At 50.2% G+C, this 21,987-nt stretch overlaps 1 protein-coding gene and 1 long non-coding RNA gene across 3 annotated transcripts in view; one reads left to right on the top strand and one right to left on the bottom strand.

Moving 5' to 3' along the window:
- Positions 1-15,942, top strand: part of SP2 (Sp2 transcription factor) — a 29,834-nt gene extending 13,892 nt beyond the window's left edge. For both annotated transcript variants that reach the window (XM_054688725.1, XM_037495488.1), the window contains exons 2-7: positions 4,464-4,540; positions 5,305-6,279; positions 11,161-11,473; positions 12,668-12,842; positions 13,066-13,259; positions 14,726-15,942. In XM_054688725.1, the coding sequence (XP_054544700.1) occupies positions 4,464-4,540; positions 5,305-6,279; positions 11,161-11,473; positions 12,668-12,842; positions 13,066-13,259; positions 14,726-14,826 (1,835 nt within the window). In that variant the 3' untranslated portion in view covers positions 14,827-15,942. The remainder of the gene's footprint in view (positions 1-4,463; positions 4,541-5,304; positions 6,280-11,160; positions 11,474-12,667; positions 12,843-13,065; positions 13,260-14,725) is intronic.
- On the bottom strand, positions 15,761-21,974 carry LOC119233059 (uncharacterized). Its single transcript, XR_005122235.2, has 3 exons — positions 21,938-21,974; positions 21,044-21,290; positions 15,761-17,229 (listed from the first exon to the last, which is right to left on the bottom strand). It is a non-coding gene; the product is annotated as an uncharacterized LOC119233059 (long non-coding RNA).
- Positions 21,975-21,987: the final 13 nt, after the last annotated feature.

The raw sequence follows: 21,987 nt of genomic DNA, 5'->3' as shown, positions 1-21,987 counted from the left end.
TCCCTTTCATGGTTAATCCCTGATACAGTTCTGCAGTGGCAGGGAAAATGGTCTCTGTTTTGGTTGCCCAGGTCTGCGGCCCAGGGCCCATGAAGCCCTGAGCCCTAATACTAGAAGAGATGCAAACAATGGCTTGATATCTGGGGGAGTACTTCAGGAGCCAGCTGGGGAGGAAAATGAAACCAAAGAAATGCTGCAGCTTAGAACACCAGCAGCCTGTAGCTTGCTTCTATAGATTTTGCTTTAACTTCCTAAATGAAGAATCGCTCAGGCGTTCCAAACAGCTTGCGTCAAGGGTAAGAAAGACTGCAGAGGGAGATGGAGAAATGAGCCTGGGAGATGTGATGAAGCACTAGGCCAGCTTTCATTTCCTTTGCTCTCTGTTGTGTTCTGTTGTGCTGCTGTTTCGCAACAGAGATGTCTGAGGCAGAGTCACTCACCAATTTTAGCTGAGGGGACCTGAGCCAGGGGAGCCTCCTGAGGAGAGCCCCTGCCTTCCTTTCCCAGCTCTGCCAGCAACAAACTCGTCTTGTGCTTGTTTTATGAAAAACTTAAAAGATCTTTAATTTTATTTTTTCTTTACAGATTTATTTTATTTATACAAGAGCCGGGGTACAGGCCAGATGCATGGGAGAGTGAGAGGATTCACTAGAGACAGATTGGGGAACAGAACAGGCAGACTGACGAAACACACTGCTGAGGGGAGCAGTGGGCGAGGCAGGAGAGGTCTGCTCGCTGTGTGGGTTGTTCCGAGGCCGGCGGGGATCGAACCAGCACTGCAGAGGCTGCGGACAGCTTCACAGCGCTGCACTCAACCAACTGCGCCACCAGGGAGGCCCTTAAAAGATCTTTTAATCCAACTTTCCTTTCCATCCAGAGATACACATCCTGCCTCTGGCTAAATGATTCCGAGATGGGAGGATAGTCAAAAGGCAAGCATGCCATCTTTTGAAAGTTCTCCCTCATATTAAACTGAAAGCTGTCTTGAACTTTCCTACCCAAGATTCTACCCTTTGAAATACCCAGGCAGATACTCTCCTCTGGCATCCAGATCACAACCGTTGCTACTCTTTGGACAAGCTCCAGTTGAAAATCCCCCTTTCAGAATGTCCAGAGGGTGCCAGATGTGGCCCAAGTGTGCAGAGCACACTAGAACTATTCTTTTTCTGCTATGATTGAATTTTGGAAATGCACTCGATTGCAGTAGCTTTTTTGGCAACCACATCTAGAGTCTGTTGCCTCCCCTTTAGCTCTGAGTTGAAACCACTGGCACTTTTAACATGAGAACAAGCGTTCAGTCCCGTCTTCCTGTCCTGCTTGCCTGTGATTCTTTTTTCTTTTTAACCCAAGTTATTTCAAGTTCAAAGTGGGTAATCATTTGCCTACCCACTATGTGCTTGATGCTTTTCTTATCAATTCCCAAAGCCTCCCAGAGTCCCGTGAGGACACAGGACCTCTGTCCTTGGTTTTGTGAGTCCCCAAGTTTTACTCCCCTTCAGGATCTTAGCATGGTTTCCCAACCTTGGTAGGCAGTGGATGTGACTCTAGAGCCATGGTATTTTCCAGACTCTGGGGCACCACACCAATTTAGTGAGTCACAGCCAGCATGTTAAAAAATTAAACAGAGTAAAAAAATAACTAAATTTCATCGCATGTAGTAAGCGCAAATTCTGTTCAAGAAGCTGACTGCACGAGCACAGCACAGGGAAGTGTATGTGGGCGTGCGCAAGCACTGCGACTTGACTTGACTTAAATTGTTTTTATAACTGGCTCATGGACTGAGTATGAACACCATGGCTCTAAAGTCAAAATGTTTTTGAATAGACTGAGATTGTTTTCATTATTATTACAACTTGATCATGTTCACATATATATCTGTGTAATCAACTCATTGATCTAGCGCTTGTAAAATTAAATAGCTACCAAAAGTCAGTAAAATTGAAATCATCATCATCATCATCGTCATCATGGGAGGGCGACATTTGACTGAACGCAAATTGCTGCCATTAGCGCAGGCACAGCACGGACTTGGCACCCTGGCACCCGGCTGTGTGCCATCCACACTCCCACCCTGCCGAGCTAGAGCCGAGCAACGGTTCCTCCCACGGTTCTGAGGAGCCACAACCCTCACTTTGCAAAAATGGGCTGTGAATTCAACAGCGGAAATAAGTTGTTGTAACTAGCCCACGTGGCTGGAGTGGTGACACTTGCACCAACACTGTTGTAAATACATACACACACACAGGCTCTATAAGGTGCAGCTGTTAGTTAAGCAACAGTCACCTGATGATCTGTATTACATGTTTATTTTTAAACATTTTATTTCATTTTAACTATCATACAAAAGAGGATTTTATTTTGGAAAACTGATTCCTGATTTATGTCAAGTTTTACTTTTCAGAAATAAAACCACAATACAACAAAATCTCACTCAGTCTTAAAGGCTGCCATGCTAAGCAGGCGATGTTTTATTCTTTGGGGAAGCTCCTTTACACTCTTAGGTACCAGGGCTCTGCCTTTTGGTGTGATTTCAGCCACCATGTCATCAACAGTAATTAATGTCTTTCTAGTCCTTTTTCCTTAATTACCACTTTATACTGGGCCTTCAGTTGATCCTTCCAGCCACACTCAACTAATATAGCTCTTAGCAACTCTTTGAGGATTTTTCTAGTTTTTGTCAACTTTTGGTTAATTGCAGTTCTCATCTATGCCTCTTTGTTCCTCTTACAAAAAGCACCATCACCACAGGCGAGGGCCAGTGATGAAATGACCCTCGTGCTGATGACTGTTGCCTGCCTGCTCTTCAGCTGCCGAGACTTAGACCCAGTTCATGGTCATTTTAGAAAGATGATCATCACAATGAAAATACGTGCCTTCTGTAGGAAGCCTGTAGACCCCTGGTCCCGTGACCCACCCCTAACTTAAGACACCCTGCCTGACCCGGCAGCAGCAAACTCCAAGAAGCATGGGTCTCAGCTCTTAGGTGGAAGCAGGCACGTTCAGCTTAGCCCCCATACTAGACTATCGTCCCGTCTGCCATTTTTCCCTTCCTTGTTCATAAAAACATTGTTAAGTTTCAGGCAGCTGCCTCTCTTCGTAGACCTGCCCCAAGCCCTTACAGAAGCTCTTGTCTGGCTTGACTTGTGTTTTGCAGCCCTATGCTTAACTCCTGTGGTTGCTGCTGGCTTCCCTCAGTAACTGCAGTGCTGCTCAGTCATTTGTTCGAGGATTTTGCCAAGGACCAGTGTCTAATATTTAAAGGTCTCACTCTATGGTTTTGTCCAGAGCTTTGTTTGTAAGTGTGCCTGCAGTCTCTCCCGCTCCGGAGGGCCGATTGTGTGGCCTCAGCGCCTGGGAACCTTGGAGAGATTGTTGTGCCCATCACCTGTCCCAGCTTTCAGTTCCCCCTTCTCCCCCCATTTAAGAATCATTCTCCAAAGAACAGTTTCAGTGGGTCTGCTTTTCCCTGTCTTTTGGCGCCAGATGCCCATTACGGGCTCAGTGCCAGAACCCCTCTGCTGTTTCCGTTCTCTGAAGTAACACTTTAGTGACACTGTCCACCCTGAAAGGTGGACAGGAAACAAGGCATAGGAAACAAGGCAGACTCTGCCTAGTGTTCTTGTCCTTTTTTGATTTGTGAACTAAAGGAGCATGTAGATTCATTTCCCTCCAGGTTCTCACGATTTCTTATTTTGTATTTCTCTTAGCTCAGGCGTAAGCTCAGAACAGAGTCCCTACAATACTTTTCCATTTTTTATTAAAAAAAAAAAACACAACAACACGATGGAGTGTATTCACTTCGGAAAAATAAGAAAATACAGGAAAAAAAATTCTTTAAGTCCAGCAAAATGTTCTCACCAAGAGATGATGGCTTTTTAACATTAGCATTTTTTAGACATCTAAACAAAAATAGAATTTATGGTATTTTCATGCTTCTCATTCTATTTAGTTACTAGCCTTCCTAGTCATGGTGATTTACAAGACCATATCTGTCATCTTATGTGAAAGTGTCATTTCACGTAAAGCAGGAACCCACACGCTGTAGGCCAGCACCTGGGCTGCTGTGCCTTTGTGGTGAGGCCCAGAATCAACTACCCAAGATCTTTCCTTGGAGCAGGTGTGTCCTCGTCAGGGTTCCTGGCCCAGCGGTTGCTTCTCTCCGGACACGCTCTGGCTCGGGACAGTTGGTGGTGCCCAGCAGAGAAGGTGGTACAGCTGAGTTACTGAAACTGGTCTTGGCACCTTGGTGTTAGCCTAGGCTTTATAATGACAGAATCTGAGAAGAGGAGAAGGCCATCTACGGAAAAAGATGTGGAGTTGCTAACTTTTGAGTAGGAAGGGTGAGGAAATATTATTAATCTCTCTTGGAGAAGCAGCAGCAAATAGAGGCAAAAAGAAAAGCTGAGGCAGGTGGATTCCTTTCAGGCATCTCATACCTTACGCCATCTCCTTTCTTCCCACAGATCCACAGACCAGCATGGCTGCCACTGCCGCTGTCAGTCCCAGTGACTACTTGCAGCCCGCTGCCTCCACCACCCAGGCAAGTGGGCAGTGGGCTCTGAGGGTTGAGGGCTGCATCAGCCTGGAAGGACTCACTGAAGTTGATGCTACACCACAAGTCACAACTGAATCTCTTGGTTCTCTATAAATACCCTGGGTTCTGAGGTCCGGATGGTTCAGTTACCCACTTTTTCTGAACTAAAACTGTGGCCACTTACCTGTGGTGTCCAGTTGGGTCGGGGGAAAAGGAGGATTAAACTCAAGGTCCCTACCTCCAGACCCCACTGAACATGTAAGGAAAAAGGGCTGCATCCCCATACCCAAGGGAATTTTTCCTTGTTACCTCGGAAGAGCAGTCCTCCCTAATTGATGAAGTCATGTCTCGTGCACTAGAAAACACTTTTCCAAGTGTCAGTTTCTCCTGCTGTCTCTCCGTTACTCTTTCCGTCCCTTCCTGTCTTTCTACAGTTGAAGAATTAGGGATCCCTTAGTACCAGGGAAGGGCTAACAGAATTCCATCTATGGCCTGGTAGTTCTGGGTCCCCAATAGAAGCAAGACCAGTGGAAAGTAAGTGGTCAGCTTATTAGTTCACTCTGCCATGGGTGCTGGGAGCTCCCTTCCTGAGAAAGACCTTTCCCCCCCTTTCTCACTTACTCAGTGGCGCCACTGTGGAGGGGGGCATGGTGGCACCCTGCCTGCCATAGGTGGGGAAGAGCCTGCCAAGACAGGAATCATAAAGGGCAGAGGGGAGGCAGGACAGCAGGCCCTCATGTTTCATTGCTGTTTCCGTTTGGTGTTTGCAGGACTCCCAGCCATCTCCCTTAGCCCTGCTTGCCGCAACATGTAGCAAAATTGGCCCTCCAGCTGTTGAAGCTGCTGTGACGCCTCCTGCTCCCCCACAGCCCACACCACGGAAACTGGTCCCCATCAAACCAGCCCCTCTTCCTCTCAGTCCCGGCAAGAATAGCTTTGGAATCTTGTCCTCCAAAGGAAACATACTTCAGATTCAGGGGTCACAATTGAGCACGTCCTATCCTGGGGGGCAGCTGGTATTTGCCATCCAGAATCCCACCATGATCAACAAAGGGACCCGATCAAATGCCAACATCCAGTACCAAGCAGTTCCTCAGATTCAGGCGAGTGGTTCCCAAACCATCCAGGTACAGCCCAATCTCACCAATCAGATCCAGATCATCCCCGGCACCAACCAGGCCATCATCACCCCCTCACCATCCAGTCACAAGCCTGTCCCCATCAAGCCAGCCCCCGTGCAGAAGTCAAGTACTACCACCACCCCCGTGCAGAGCGGGGCCAACGTGGTGAAGCTGACAGGTGGGGGAGGCAACGTGACACTCACTCTGCCTGTCAACAACCTCATGAACACCAGCGACACCGGGGCCCCCACTCAGCTCCTCACGGAGAGCCCCCCTACCCCACTGTCTAAGACTAACAAGAAAGCCAGGAAGAAGAGTCTTCCTGCCTCCCAGCCCCCGGTGGCCGTGGCTGAGCAGGTGGAGACAGTGCTGATTGAGACCACCGCAGACAACATCATCCAGGCAGGGAACAACCTGCTCATCGTTCAGAGCCCCGGCGGGGGCCAGCCGGCTGTGGTCCAGCAGGTCCAGGTGGTGCCTCCCAAGGCTGAACAGCAGCAGGTGGTACAGATCCCTCAGCAGGCCCTGCGGGTGGTGCAGGCCGCATCTGCCACCCTCCCCACGGTTCCCCAGAAGCCCTCCCAGAACTTTCAGATCCAGACGGCTGAGCCAACGCCTACTCAGGTACCAAACACCCCATCTATACCCGCCTCCCTCTCCTCCTCAGCTCTGAATGGCTGACACACTATTCCCCCCTCGGTGTGCTTTCTGAGGTGATGCTGCTGCGTCTCCTGATTTGATCTGAGTGTCAGGAGTCGGTGTCCTTTAGGGTGGGCAGTAAGTGGCAATTCTACCTGACAAATGGACTCCAGCTCACAGGACCATGTACAGCTTATCGCTAGAATCAGATGAAACATACCTACATACCTGTATTTTGGTCCACGCTTTCTTTATGGGAGTCTTTTAGGGGGTGGGTAGGGGGCAGATACATACTTTTTAAATAAGGGTTATTTTTTTATTTTAGAATTGCATGCTCAGAATGGTAGCAAGAGGGAAAAAATCCAATCAGAACCATAGAATTTGATGTAAAGGAAGAACATTAGTGAGAAAAATTCAGTCATGGTTAATGACAAGGGAAAAAAATAGAAGCAACATCCTAGCTGGGTAGCAGGGAAATTTAGGTTGGATCCAATCTGGGATATAGACCCATCAGGAATGTTCTGGCATTTATCAAGGTGCTCTAATAGTCTGGAACCTCTCTGGCTTTATGGAGCAGGTTTTCATCTTTGTGTGTGCCCACTAATGCCAGAGATTATGTCCAAGTTGCAAAGGGAGAACCAGGAACCGAGGGAAGTGATAAAGTCATTGAAGAATGGAGAATCTAGTCACAGCGAGGGACAGTAGGAAGCAGGACAGTCTCCTGGTGTGAGTTTGAGCTGTTGACAAGGAAGTCAGGCCAGAGGAAATTTGAGGCCTGCCTTAAAACGCCTCCTCCCTTCTGGCATATTATGGCTTGCCAAGTGATGTCCTATAAATTGTTTACTTACTACAATACCTATGAGGTTCAGAGCCCTTATGAGGTTGTGTCTTCAGACCTACCTTAAAGGTGAGGAGCTGAAGTGATACCGCTCAGGTGCACACATCCCCAGAGTGCCTCCCCTCCCTTCCCTAAGATTCTGTGTCTTAAGAATGATGGAGGCAGAGCTTCAGCAGCTCCCCTAAGGAAACAATCATACATATGCAGGGTTCCCCATTATTCTGAGGTGCTATCTGTTATACAACTGTGTATCAAGGGATTAAGCATCTATTTTTTAAATATATTATATTCTGTACCAGAAATTGTCGATTTACAGCCCCCAGATCAATGTGGCCTTTCCACCCACCTGTTTTTGTAAATAAAGTTTAATGGGAATATAGGCATGCCTGTTCGTGCTGCATTTGCACTGCAAGGCAGATCTCATGGTCACAAAAGCTAAAAATATTTACTGCCTGCCCATTACAGAGACAGTTTGTTTGATCCCTGCTCTATATTATGAACAAAAGATGTTCTCGTAACAGAAACTTAAGACATACAGAAAATAGCAATCATTTGCAAAAGGCGCACACCAGAAAACTGGGCATGAGAGTCCTGTGTTCATTAAGGGTTCATGATCTTTATTTGTTTTTTTTTCCAGATCGAAGCAGGCTTTATTTGATGAATGCCTGTGTTTGTTTGATTTTTAACTGAGAAATAGTCCTAAGTAATTCAGGAATTAAAATTAAACACCGACCTGCCCCCCCCCAATAAATCACAACAGGGTTTTTTTTTAAAACAAGAAACTTTTTCCCATGAGTTATTTCAGCATCTGTTGCCACTAGGGTTCCTGCCCCACACCCCCGACTTGATTTTTTTTTAAGATTTATTTTTTTATGCATACAAATAAATAAGCTGGGGTACAGGCCAGAGATGCAGGGGGTTGGGAGGATTCACCAGAGACAGAGTGGGGAACAGAACAGGCAGATGGACTGAAATACACTGCTGGGGAGCAGCAGGCGAGACAGCCTCGCCATGTGGGTTTCTCCCTGGCCTGCTGGGGATCAAACTTGTGCTGCAGAGGCTGCGGATTGCATCGTAGTGCGGTGCTTAACCCCTTGCGCCACTAGGGAGGCCCTGCCTTGCTTCTTGAATGCTTTATAGAAGGTGTACAAATGATAATCCTACTTTGCCAGGGTGCATGTGTCAAAACTGAGAAACTGAAATTGGTACATTACTGTTTTTTTTTTTTTTTTTAATAGAGGCATGCTTTATTTATTTGTTTTCCTGGTTTGTTTGTTTGTTTTGTTTATACATGCACTGGGTACAGTCAGAAGCCTGGGAGGGTGAGAGAATTCACCAGAGCCAGAGCGGGGAGCAGAGCAGGCAGAAGGACCGAAGTACACTGCTGAGGGGAGCAGTGGGCCGCAGGAGAGGTCTGCGGGCCATGTGGGACCCTCTTCCGGTGGCCGGGGAGCAGCCGGGGATCGAACTGGCGCCGCAGAGGCCGCAGGCAGCTTCGCAACCCAGCGCTCAACCGCTGCGCCACCGGGGAGGCCCGGTACATTAAGGTTAACCAAACTCCAGACTTGATTTGGATGTCAGGGGCTTTTCCATTACTGTCTTCTTTCTGTTCCCAGATCCAAGCCAGACACCACATTGCACCCCGTGGACCCCTCTGGTCAGATAGCCTCTTAGTCTTGTTTACTATGGCCTCAACAGTCTTGAGCTGCATTGTAGGGTGAGAGGTCGAAGGGTCCTGAACTCAGTCCCCCTGTGGATACCAAGGGATGACTGTAGTTAAATTTGCGGGAGAGTCGGAATTGTGTGTGGGTTTTCTACTGCCTAAATTGTCCTAACCCCTATGTTGTTCAGGGATTGACTAGATAAAGTTTTCAAGGTTCATCCGCCTGGTAGCTGAGTCAGTACTGTGTTCTTATATTTCCCAGCTCTTCAGTCAAACATTTCTCCTAGGAGTCCTAGTTCCTAGGGGATGTGAGAGCAGTCTTTTACTCTCATCTCCATTTGTTTCTTTTTATCGTATGGAATCACACATTCCTGTTTTATTCAGTGGGCTATCGTCTGTTAGTGTTACATTTTGATGCTCAAATTATCCATATTTGACCAGTGGGCGCCTGTGACCCTTCACATGTCACCACATTCTTTGAGCACTCGCTTACTTTTGGGTTCTCAACAGATGTTCCAGGTGCTTCTTGTATATTCCCTCCTCCCATTCCAGCTACTCCTCCAAGGAGCCTGAGTTCCTTTTGTGGTGCATGGGATTTAGAAACTAAGACCTGGGTGCAAGGTGAGCTCATCACTACCAGAGTGTTACTGCTCCCAGCCCTTCTCAGTGGACTCAGCTGAGCACTCATATAGGTGTATACAGTATAGACAGACAGGCCTGGGCACCACACATGCACGTGTATCTACCCGCCCACCCAGAGTTTCCTCTTATTACCATCCAGTATTCTCCATATTCCATAACTCCCTTCTCTTACAGGGAGGAACCCAGCTCCTATTACCCTTAATATATTCCAGTCTCAGTGTTATCAAGCTATCTCCAGCCACTGCAGCATGAGTTCGATACCCAGCCAGGGAGCTACCCACATGGCACAGCAGACCTCTCCTGTCTCACCCGCTGCTGCTCCCCTCAGCAGAGTAATTAAGTAGATCACCCTGTTTTGTTCCCCACTCTGTCTCTGGTGAATCCTCTCACCCCCTGCATCTCTGACCTATACCCCAGTTCTTGTATGCATATATAAATCTTAAAAAAAATTCCAGGCCTACCTGGTGGTGCAGGCGGTTGAGTACCACACTATGAAGCTGTCTGCAGCCTCTGCAGCGTGGGTTTGATCCCGGCTGGCTGGCTGGCAAGAATCCCACATAGCGCAGCAGACCTCTCCTGTCTCACCCTCTGCTCCCCTCGGCAGTGTCTTCGTCTGTCTGTCTGTTCTGTTCCCCATTCTGTCTCTGGTGAATCCTCTCACCCTCCTGCGCATCTGGCCTGTACCCCAGCACTTGTATAAATAAAAAATAAATCTTTAAAAAAAAATTCCACTCTGGATCAGCCCCCAGTCATAACTAACCAGTCTTCCACAGTATTTCAGCTCTCCTGTGTGGACACCTACTGGTGCTCCACACCCATACCTTGCTGCTGTGGCCATGCCCCACAAGTGCCCTCCTCTTCCCACGAAGGCTTTAACATGCCTGTTTTTCAGGCTTTTGGTCCATGCTTGCAAATACCCCCCCAGGAAGCCTGCGCCCTTCACACTCCCACTGCTAACTTAAGTGTGAGCTCAGCCTGTTTCCTTGCTGTCGCACCACTGACGAGCACTGTGTTTATTTTTCTGTCTCAGCCAGTCTAAAGCTGTTTTCTCTTCAGTTGGGCCTCAAAGTGGTTTCATTTGTTCGATGGTCATTCACAATACAGCTTTTTTGTTTGTTTGTTTTTTTATTAGAGGCATGTTTTTATTTATTTGTTTGTTTGTTTGTTTTGTTCATACATGCACTGGGTACAGTCAGAAGCGCGGGAGGGCGAGAGAATTCACCAGAGCCAGAGCGGGGAGCAGAGCAGGCAGAAGGACCGAAGTACACTGCTGAGGGGAGCAGCGGGCGGCAGGAGAGGTCTGCGCACCATGTGGGACCCTCCTCCGGTGGCCGGGGAGCAGCCGGGGATCGAACCGGCATCGCAGAGGCTGCGGGCAGCTTCGCAACCCAGCGCTCAACCGCTGCGCCACTGGGGAGGCCTCACAATACAGCTTTGATCATCATTTAGTTTCCCTCTGATTCTCCAGTTTTGAGATTTGGCATTTGCATTTTTCCACGCTAAGTAAATTAAATGTTTGGTTTCAAATCAGTCGGCATTTGCCGGCTCAACACACAGATGCCACCAGCCCTTCCTTGAAGGTGTGTAAATGATTTGGGCTGGCTGGAAAGACTTAGGCTGGCGAAGAGATACTTGCAGTTCTCATGTGGGGGGTGACACTGCACTGGAAGGTGCAGGGAGCTGCCTCTCTCCTGGGTCACTGACTGTCTCTCTGTCCTCCTAGGTCTATATCCGTACGCCTTCCGGTGAGGTGCAGACAGTCCTTGTTCAGGACAATTCTCCAGGAACAGCTGTAACCACCTCTACCACCACTTGTAGCAACCCCGCGTCCCGTGCTCCCCATCTGAGCGGGACCGGCAAAAAGCACTCTGCTGCGATTCTCCGGAAAGAGCGTCCCCTGCCAAAGATTGCCCCCGCTGGGAGCATCATCAGCCTGAACGCAGCCCAGCTGGCAGCAGCGGCGCAGGCCATGCAGACTATCAACATCAACGGCGTCCAGGTTCAGGGTGTACCAGTCACCATCACCAACACCGGAGGTAAGGGAAGGCCCCCGGGCCAGGGCGTGGCCAATGCCTGTGCCGGTGCCCACCCCCACACCATCCGTGGACCACTCCCGGCTTCCCAGTAATAACTGGGAGGATACTCCCATTACCTGGTTGCTTCCAACCTAAAAGCACGTCCACTTGGCCCTTACAGTTGTCCTGTGAGATACTGACAGTTTCAGACGTGTGTTGGCCCCTCTTGATAGCCAGAGATCTTTAAATATGGTGGAGAAATAGAAAATTGTATTCAGGAAAACTCTAATGTACAAGTGCAAATTAGCTTGGTACAAGCGGAGATATATGTTCAAGGGAAGCTCCTGATAGAGGAGCTTAAAGGAAGGCTTCTAGAAGGAGACAGTCCCAAGTTCAGGTCGGAAGGAAAGGAGGGGTGGCTTTAGCTGCATTTTTCATAGCAGGCTTGCAAATAATCAAAGGAAGCATGCCGCTACCAAGCTGACAAGGTTCTGTGCATTCATGGCTGGGTTGGGTACTTTTCTAGATAGTGGGAGCTCTCTGAATTGCCCCTCTTTACTCTTAATGAATTTAAGGCACTTTGTGCATTTGGCTTACTAGCAGGGAGGAATCCACCCCCAGGGCACCGGTGTTAGGTCACAACACTCCCCTGCTTTGAATGGCTTTACTCAAGTCCTAGAAGACTTAAATTTTTCCAGAGTCCATAGAACTGTTTTCTCACTCTTATTAACAAGAATGTCTGGAGACTTTCCTGAAAGCAGAGCTGGTATCTCTCAAGGGTGAAAGGCTGGAGGAGATTCCAGAAGAAACACTCCAAGACAGCCCAAGCCAAGACCCTTCCCAACTTAAATCACATGGGCGACATCTGAATGCAGATTCTGCCTGTGTAGACAGGACCTGTGCTGGGCCTTGACTCTGAAGCCGACGGTCTGGGTTCAGTCTAGGTCCTACCCTGTATGAGTTGTGTGACTTCAGTGGGTTCCTCAGCTGCTTCCCTGACTGCAAGAGGAGGGTAACAGCACCTGTTTCCTCCGGTTATGACGATTAAGTGTGTCAGTACATTGAAGGTCTCGAACATGGCATCTGGCACATAATAGGTTCTCTGAAATAGTAGTGGCCATAATTCTCATCCTCGTGTGCAGAAGAGGAGGCTGCAGGCTCCCTCCTCGCCCCTTGGGCTGCCTTGCCCTGAACCTCACCTCCTCCTCCCTGCAGGCCAGCAGCAGCTGACGGTGCAGAATGTTTCTGGGAACAACCTAACCATCAGTGGGCTCAGCCCCACCCAGATCCAGCTGCAGATGGAGCAGGCCCTGGCTGGAGAGGCCCAGCCTGGGGAGAAGCGGCGCCGCATGGCCTGCACTTGTCCCAACTGCAAGGATGGGGACAAAAGGTAATTTAAGGGGGTGCCGCCCACCAGCCTGGCTTGTGCCCTGTGCCTGGGATGTCTGCCCAGGGCTGAGAGCCCGCACAGACCACAAAGGGACATGGTAGCGGTGCCCTGCCACCCGGACCCCCACCTTTCCTGTGCTCTCAGACCTGATCATCTCTACCCTGTCCTGCCCCCATCTCTACCTCTTCCTCTCTCCCCTTCCATCCCTCAACCCAACACTCAGGTCTGGAGAGCAGGGGAAGAAGAAGCACGTGTGCCATATCCCTGACTGTGGCAAGACTTTCCGGAAGACATCCCTGCTGCGGGCCCACGTGCGCCTACACACCGGCGAGCGGCCCTTTGTCTGCAACTGGTTCTTCTGTGGGAAGAGATTCACGCGGAGCGACGAACTCCAGAGGCACGCACGCACCCACACAGGTCTGCTCCCTTCCCTGGCAGCAAACTCCAGCCACCCCCACTCCCTGACCCTGCCAAGGAATGGCCACATTGAGCTGGAGAGCCAGCCTCTACTTAGGGGGCCTGGGACCACCCAGGAAACTCTTCAAGCCATTCTTTTACCCAAGTGTTTCCCAAAGTGGTGTCATTTGCATTACACAGCCCTGAGAACTGCCATCCGCAGACTTATTATTTAGCAAGCACTGACTAGTGCAGCAGGCTGGACTGCACACCTTACTGCTGAACTGATTTAATCCTCACAGCAACTCTGAGGTGCTTTGGTTCTGCCAATTATAACTCAGGCCTGGACAGGTGGCCAGGTCACACAGCTAGTGATGAGTGGAACTGAGTTCAAACCCTGGCCCTTGGCTTCTAAGTCCATGGTGCCGTTCCTAACTATCACTTACCTAATGATTTTCCTTTAGTTGTTTCACTAATTTTACTTATTTATGCCCAATCACATTTTTTTTTAAAGATTTATTTATTTATGCATACAAGAGCTGGGGTACAGGCCGGAGGTGTGTGTGGGGAGGTGAGAGGATTCACCAGAGACAGAGTGGGGAACAGAACAGGCAGACTGATTGAAATACACTGCAGAGGGGAGCAGCAGGCGAGACAGGAGAGGTCTGCTGCGCCATATGGGTTGCTCCCTGGTGGGCCAGGGATTGAACTAGTGCTGCAGAGGCTGCAGATTGCTTCATAGTGCTGTGCTTAACCCCTTGCACCACCAGGGAGACCTCAATCACTTTCATTTTTGACATCACACATTTTATGTTTTAATGCACTGACAAGTAAATATAAAACTATAAACATGAAAATGTTTACCCAGCTAGCACCTAAAATTTTCTTGGGCCAAGGTACTGTGGGCCACATACTGTGAGAACTGCTGCTGTTGCGAATGCCCCCAGGGACCCGTCTTGGGACTGAGATGGGGATACATGACCCAGAGCTCCAGCTCCTGGCCAGCATAGCTGGCAGGTCATGCCCACCTGTCTAGGCTGAGGAGCAGATAGAGTAGCAGTTGCCCTCACCTGGGTGGGCCTGGCTGGACTCTACTCATGTGGGTAGGCCAGAGTGGGTGGGCTTTCCCTGTGAGGGGAAGGCAAGGAACCAGGTTAGAGGGACAAAGGTCAGGGGAATGCAGGCAGCAGCCCTACTCGAGAGAGTTCTGGGTGCAGGAGCACAGGTACTTGGGCGAGGGACAAGGGTCTCAACAAAGCAAACAGGAGCGTGACGGACGTCGAGTGGGTAGTGAGTTGAGAACTGACCAAGGGTTCAGGTCACTCCCATGGGGAGTCGAGGTGTAAGCCGGAGGCAGGAAGAATGTGATGACAGGGCAACGGCAGCTGCAGAGGGTGCCTCTCACCCCTCATGTGCGCTTCTCCCTGTCAGGCTGCAACAGTGTCTGTCTGTGGACTTTATGAGTGACAGGTGTCTCCTCTTCCCAGGGGACAAGCGCTTCGAGTGTGCCCAGTGTCAGAAGCGCTTTATGAGGAGTGACCACCTCACCAAGCATTACAAGACTCACTTGGTCACGAAGAACTTGTAAGGCCAACTGAGGCGGGAGGCCAGAAGTTACACTCTCCTGTCCATGTCCTGCCTGGGCCCCTGGCTGAAAGGAGGCCTACATCCGCCGGGGGCCCTTCCTCAGCCCCTCCTTCCTCTTCTGCAACTATCCCCATGGGAAGGGGCTCTGCTGCCCCTCACTTGCCCCCTTCTGGCTCCACCCTGGCCCTTCCCTCTCACCATGCGCTCCCGGCCTGCCCAGACCATGGACACTGGCCGTGCCCAATGAGACGTTCTAAATCAGGACGAGTGGGAACCCTTATTTCCAAAGGAAAAACATGAATTTCACTCCGTCGAGGAGCAAAGTGAGCCCCCCTCCCTCCCCAACACTGCCGGAGTTGCATTGTGCCATGCCCCTCTCTTCCTGCACCTTCCTGGCCCTCCAGCCACCCCGGACGCCCCCAGGCCCTGCACCCAGGGCACCACTGGCATCCACCTCCAGAGAGGCTCAAGAGGCTGCCTCCACTCCACATGCCTGGCCCTGCCACAGCTCTCCTCCAGCACATTCCAACTTTCTATTTAAAAAGTCAAGCTCCCCACAGATTCCCCGAATCTTCTCTTTTTCTATGGAGAACGTTGCCTTATACTCAACTACAGATGATGAACACTGTGTATTGTGTGTGCTTTAAAGTTTTATTTAATTGCCCCCTTCTTCCTGTCCTTGTTACTCACTTCCCCCATGCCTGCTTTCAGTTTAGGGTTTTGGGGGGCAATGATGAGCATATGAATTCTTTTCTCTTTTTCTAAATGACACAGCATTTCAACTCAAATCTGGATTCAGATTAAAACACCTTCACATCCTGAACCTCTCCCCCTCATCTCACTCCCCACCAGCCCCAACTCGACTTGTGTACAGTGTATATTGTATAATAGACAATTGTGTCTACTACATGTTTAAAAAAACATATTGCTTGTTATTTTTGAGGCTTTTAAATTAAACAAAAATCCAACTTTATTTTTAGTTGTAACTGCTTGAGGTATGTTTTATGAATGAAGTGACAGATTTGTTATCCTTTATTAACAATGTACTTTGTTGGTCAGCACTGGGCTGACAAAAATTTTTTCTTGCTAATAAATTTAGTTGCCTGAGGCAAAATCTGCAACTCGGCAGTGCAGCTTTTTTTTTTTTTTTTTTTTAAACCTCAGAGAGCCCTGGGAGGGGCTTCCGGGGAGGAGCTCTACCCTGGTCTCAGAGCCACCCACTCTGGGACCAAGGCAGAACCTTGCCCTCCTGACAAAGCCAAGCCAAAGCCTGAAAGGACCTGGTGGTGGCGCTGGCATGGGCCTGGAGGGGCCTCCAGGGGGCAGTTTCATCCCATCAAAGCAGGCACACTGGCCCGAGTCAAGTCACAGCCGTGCCTTCCGTACCAGCCAGCTAATTCCTCCTTTCAGCTCTCCAGGTCCTAGAAGAAAGCTTTGGCCACAGAGCCCATCGGTAAGAACCTTAAAAGAGAGCCAAAGGGACCTTGGCTCAGTCACTTCCAGAAAGCTAAAGAATCTGGAGAAGACAGTCTCCTAATGGCCAAGATCTATTCTGGGCAGAGGGTCAAGCTGGGAGCCTAGCTCTACCCAAGAGGACCCTCTGCAACCTCTTTTCCTCTCTGCTACCCTGGCACTCCAAAGAGGGCAGTGGGCTGATTTTGGTTTTAGCAAATTCTGTAGATCTAAAATTTGGGGGGTGGGGGGTGAGCTGTTAGGACAGGTTTGTGAGGTCAAGCAGCAGAGTATGTCTGCAAAACCAGACATGTGGCCCCATGCGAGGGCTGCCTCCATACGGCTTTGGCCAGTTGGTGCTGTGTGAAATGCCAGAGTTTGTGTGATTTTTGTAAGAGAAGCTAGAAATGGGAAATTTTGTGTGAAAGTTCCCTATCTTTAAATGTTCAAAAATACTGCAGGGCCAGTAACTGTCAAGCTTCCCTGGCCAGTAACATCTCCACGCAGAGGGCCCCCTACCTGAAGGCTTCCCTTCCCCAGTTCACAGCGTCACAATGGCAAAACAGAGTCTAACCAGTTGCCCAAGAGATTATCCAAATGGAGTGGGCACTGGCCAAAGCTGGTGGGGCAGCCCCTGGCCAAAGGGATGGTCTGTGTCCCAGGCTCAAGTTCCCTTCCTGGTTCTGCCCCTTTGCAGGAGACAGGTGAACAGGGCTTGCAGCCACCCCTCCCCCACAGATGCATGCCCCTAGGACGTTCTGCCTGGTAACTTTGATGGCACCGACCACCTTGATGGGCGAGCAATAGTGGTTATGCGGGCAAGGATGCGATGGCCGGAAGCAGAGGAGCAGGCCCTGGACTCCCTAGGTAGGTGGAGCAGCTCCCGTGTCATAAGCTGGGGCTGCCGGGTGACCTGGTGACGGGTCCTCTGGCTGGTGCTGATGATGCAGGCCTGGAGTGAGGGATCAGCCCTACTTTAGGACTACTGCTCTCCTGATGGACGGAAAGAGGAGGCCTAGACCCTACTCTGCCTACCTGCCCTCACCCCTGACCTCCCCAGATGCTGACCGTTTCTGTCTCCTCCTGACTCTGGCATTCACGTAGAGGGGCGCAGGCTTGATGTTGAGCAAGCACAGGCACATGGTGACCTTGTCCCCTGTTCCCTAGCCCTGAAAGCCTCAGGGTGGGCCTGGATCCATCCACCACCAGCTTTTTGAGGTCCCCACCCACCATCAGCACCCACACCAGGGCTCATGAGGCAGCGTGTCCTATGGACAAGTGTCCTCACTGTCCTCCCAGACAGGTTGTTTCAGATGGCACTTCAGGGCCATGCACCCACACCAGGGAGGTGACCTAAAGGTCATGGATTGGTAGGGATGGGGGCGGGTAACTAGGGTTCCCAAATGAAGGTGGGCACATGGGCTACGGGTGGACATTCACTTGGTCTCAGGAGGTACCAACACTCTTCTACTCCCTCTCTTGTCTTAAAATTTCTTTTTTAATTTTGAAGCAATTTTAGTCTTACAAAAAAGTTACAAATATAGTACAAAGATTTACCAGATCCCTTCCACCTGGCTTTTCCTAATGCTAACCTCTTACATAACCAGAGCACAATAATTGAAACCAAGTAGTTAACATTACATAAGAAGAGTGAAAAATGAAGCAAAATAAGCAAGATGACCTAATCAGCTTCAACATTTGGGTGGACGACACACTACAGAGGGCAGGCCAGAGCCAGCAACATGTGCAGAAGCCTGCTTCTGGAGACTGTGCCACTGGGGAGCTGCAGAGGGCAGAGGTGGCAGTACCACCCCCCACCCACCCCACCTCTACCCTTGCTCTCGTCCTCACCAGGGAGCCACCTGCAGCCTCTCAGGTTCGTGGGCCACCAGGGGGTTCACAGCTGATGGAATGTGGCTGAGGACTACACGGGAACTTAAGTGTGAGACGCTGCCTTGGGAAAGAGACCTCTTGTAACTGACCGAGGTCTTTGGGCCTGGGGTGAGGTCACTAAAGGGACTGCAGTAATCTCAGAACAGGTGGCAGTCAGGCTTCCTGGTGAAGGGGTCCTCAGGGAGTAAAAAAGGCTGGAAATGAAGCTGGGAAGATGGAGAAAAGAAGAGTGACGTGGCGGGAAAGCGAGCAAGCCATGGATGGGCTAGGGCCCTGGGCAAGTGGGAAGGAGAAATGAGCCCAGGGCAGGCCCAAAGCAAGGACCACCTGGGAAACTCAAAGGAAAGGATGAATCCTCTGGGCCTACTGAGAGCCTGCCCTCATGTTCCTTCCTCCTCCTCTGATTACCCAGGCAGCTGGGGATGTGAGGAGTTGGGGAACAGAGACAGATGCCCTAATACCTCGCTCCAATCATCAAATATGCTTGCCCTGCTCCCTCCAAGGGCAAAGACACCCCAAATCCATGCACCACGCCTAGCTCCCAAGTACTGAGAAGCCTAACAAAAGTGGTTTATGCATAAACATCACAGATTAGCATTTCCTTGTTGGCTGAGATTTCAAGGAGCAGAGAAAGGAAGGGACGGGGTCCCTCCCATGAAGGCGCTTCTACCGGGGAACACAATGAGGATGACAGGAGGATTTGGGAAGCCATCCATGAGCTCATGCAAGGCCCGTGTGAGGGGTTAGCCACAATTGCATGTGGGACACTTGGATAAGAGTTGACTCTTCTGCACCCTCCCTGTGGGGCCCGATAACCATATACTCAGGCCTCTGCCGGCAGAGCTCCAAGTTTCCTGCGACTCCGAGCCTTCACCCCAAGGCTGGGCCCAAGAATTCCTGAGCTTGGGGCCCCCACTCACCCTTAGTGGTCTGCCTCGGGGCTCCTGGAAAGCTGGGGCTGTATTTCACCAGGGTCAGTGCCACTCTCCCAGGCCCTCCTCCCTTCTCAGACATTCTCAGCTTCCTCCCACCTTCCACCACCAAAAGTTTCAAGAGTCACCTGAGCCCCGTCATCAGCCCAGATTTCTCCCCTCAACTGGCCTCCTCTACCAAAGGTGGGTGTGCCATGATGCCGCACACACAACAGGTCTCACAGGGACTTGATCTTCCCCCGAACCTCCTCCTGCAACATGCCCCACTTCAACAACCAGCCCCACTGAAATCTTGTCACCTAAAATCAGTCATGCTGCTGAGTGGATTCCCACCTCTCAGCCACCCCCACGCTCAGATTCCCGGCTTCCCCTGCACCTCCCAGCATCTCCCAGTCACCGCCTTGCCCTCCACTAGGCCACCTGAGCCGGGTTCCAGGATGCAGTTGCTGAGTTATAATTGAAATGTCATTCAGCCAAACAATTAGATTAAAAGATGATCGAAGAACATGGACGCAAGAGCATCAAGAGGAGACAGGCAAGCCAGGGCTTCCGAACCCCAGAGCCATCATTGTGTTACTAGAAACCAGTACGATGAAACATGGCAATGTATTCTGTCTCCATTTAAGTCTTTCTCGAGAAAAGATGAATAATTTCTCAAAGTTGAGTAGAGGAGGGGGTCAAAGAGTTTAAGGAAAAGCAGTAACAATAAAGAAATCATTTCTCCCATGCAGAATAAACCCTGGCGGGCACGTTCCCCCCTTTGGCTTGTACTTTAAGGCCTCTCGGTGATCAGGACACCAAATCCCACGAGGCAGAAAAGCACAACACAAGCTTACTTAGGATCTTTAAGACAAAGCGGAAAATACAAAAAGGCAACCAGTTGCAAACTTCCTCACTCAGCACCAAGTCGGGGAGAGGCTAGCAGAATCTAGGGCCTTTCCTCCCCACCTGGCCTTTTCAAAACAGGAAATAGATACTCTGGTTCAACAACAGTACAGGATAAAAAATTCCCACTGTTGTTGACCAGCCTGGCCCTTAGCCACCTGCCTGGCACACGAAGCCTCAGCCCGCTGGTCCAGCCTGACTTCTCACTCCCAGCTCCCAGTCTCACCGGTGCTCCTTGCCCTTCCTCACACTGTTCCCTCTTCCATCCACTGTCCATCCACTGTTCCCTCTTCCATCCACTGTCCATCTTGCAAATACCCACAAAGACAAATCATAAGTCTGCTCCCTTTATGAAACCCTCCTGCCCATTTGACCTCTGGAGTCCACGTCCTCCTTTTTTATTCTCTTTTCACTCCAAGAAACATCCATTCAAGTACCAGTACCTCTTCAACTTACAAATGTGCCTCTCCCTATACTAGAAGTCCCTTGTGGGCAGGAACTCTGTCATCATCATCTTAGTATTTTTCAAACTCAATGACTGATCCAAAGGAAGTCTTTACCAACTGTCCACTGAGTGATTTCATATTCACCCCACTATTTTGAGCTCTTGACTTTGAAGCAAACCATTCCAGTGATCTTCATTTTGGTGCCCCAGAATCCTGGCTCCAGGAGAGCCATTAAGTGCTGAGCATGTGCCCCATGAACAAAACCATCTGAGTTGAAGGACACTAATTGCTGCTTACACAGGTTGAAGTGCAGGAGATTGGGTAGAGGGAGGACAGCAATATCCATTATGTGGAAAGACATCAATAAGAAAGCCCAATCAACTCTCCCTCAATCATTTTGATAGAGGAAAACAAAGGCAGCACATAAAACTCCAATGAGTGGAGAATCTGTAGCTCAACACCAATTAAGCCATCATTCTTGGCTGCACATTTTTCTTTCAGGTTCTATATGGCTCAAGCTATGAGCATGTAATAAATGAGGATAAGTATCTACTACGGGGCTTTATGAAGCTTAGCTGTAACACAGGCACCTGGGCAGTGTTCCCCTTACCTGGCACATCCTGGGGTGCCTGCCTAGATGGCTCTTGCGGCTTCCCTTGCTGTTGTTGATGGAAACCAGGATCACAGAGAAGCCTTGACCCACGGCTGTCTCAGCCAGGTCAAAGCTGGAGTGGACAATGGCAGGCTCCCCATTTCTCAGTTCTGCATTCCCTGCCTAGACGCGGCGTTGCACAGCTATCTGCTCCTCTGTGGCTTCGGCGATGGCTGCTGTTGATGAGGAACTAGATTCTGACTACCTAGAAAGGGCAAAATGTGAGAAAGGGGAAACGTGGCAACGATGAGGGAAGCCCAGAGAGGTTGCATAGTGGCAACCCTTCCATTTACAGAACACAGGCTACTGTGAATTCTGCTGCATCAGTAAAGAGGGCAGCCTGCTCTGAGCCTGGTTAAGGAAATGAGGCTGGAGGTGGGGCCAGAGCTGAAGAGGAAGATGGCTCTGGTCTGCTATGTCTTGATCTCAAATCTCCCTCTCCCCACTACCTAATCACCCATCTTCCTTCTCACCCCATAGTCTCATCCTGATCTCGCTGCATCCTAGACCCTCGAGTCCCTGACACACACACACACACACACACGCACACAATAGACACCTACCCCCTTGTGGTCCACAAGTCACTCCAACCTTTCCCACCCTGGAGCCCCAACTTCTTCCCCAATCAGATTGCCCCTTTCTCTGTCTCCCCAACATCTTGCCTCAGAGTCTGGCCCCTCATTCTATTTCACATTTGCCACGGGGTGGGGGGCCTTCCTGCACTAGGCTCGTCTTCGGGGGCCCCACTAGGAGCCGGTCACTTACTGCTGACCACTCCTCTCAAGCCCCGGCGGCCCGCCCCCGCCCCCGCGCCGCGCCCGGGCTGCAGCGGCCCCTACGCCTTTAACAAACCTCCACGTGCGTGTTAACGGCGGTGACAGCATTTCCTTGTCTCCTTGCTC

Source organism: Talpa occidentalis, unplaced genomic scaffold (assembly GCF_014898055.3).
Source record: "Talpa occidentalis isolate TD23 unplaced genomic scaffold, MPIMG_talOcc4v2.1 talOcc4.7, whole genome shotgun sequence".
Taxonomy (NCBI): domain Eukaryota; kingdom Metazoa; phylum Chordata; class Mammalia; order Eulipotyphla; family Talpidae; genus Talpa; species Talpa occidentalis.
This window is presented reverse-complemented; position numbering and strand designations above follow the sequence as displayed.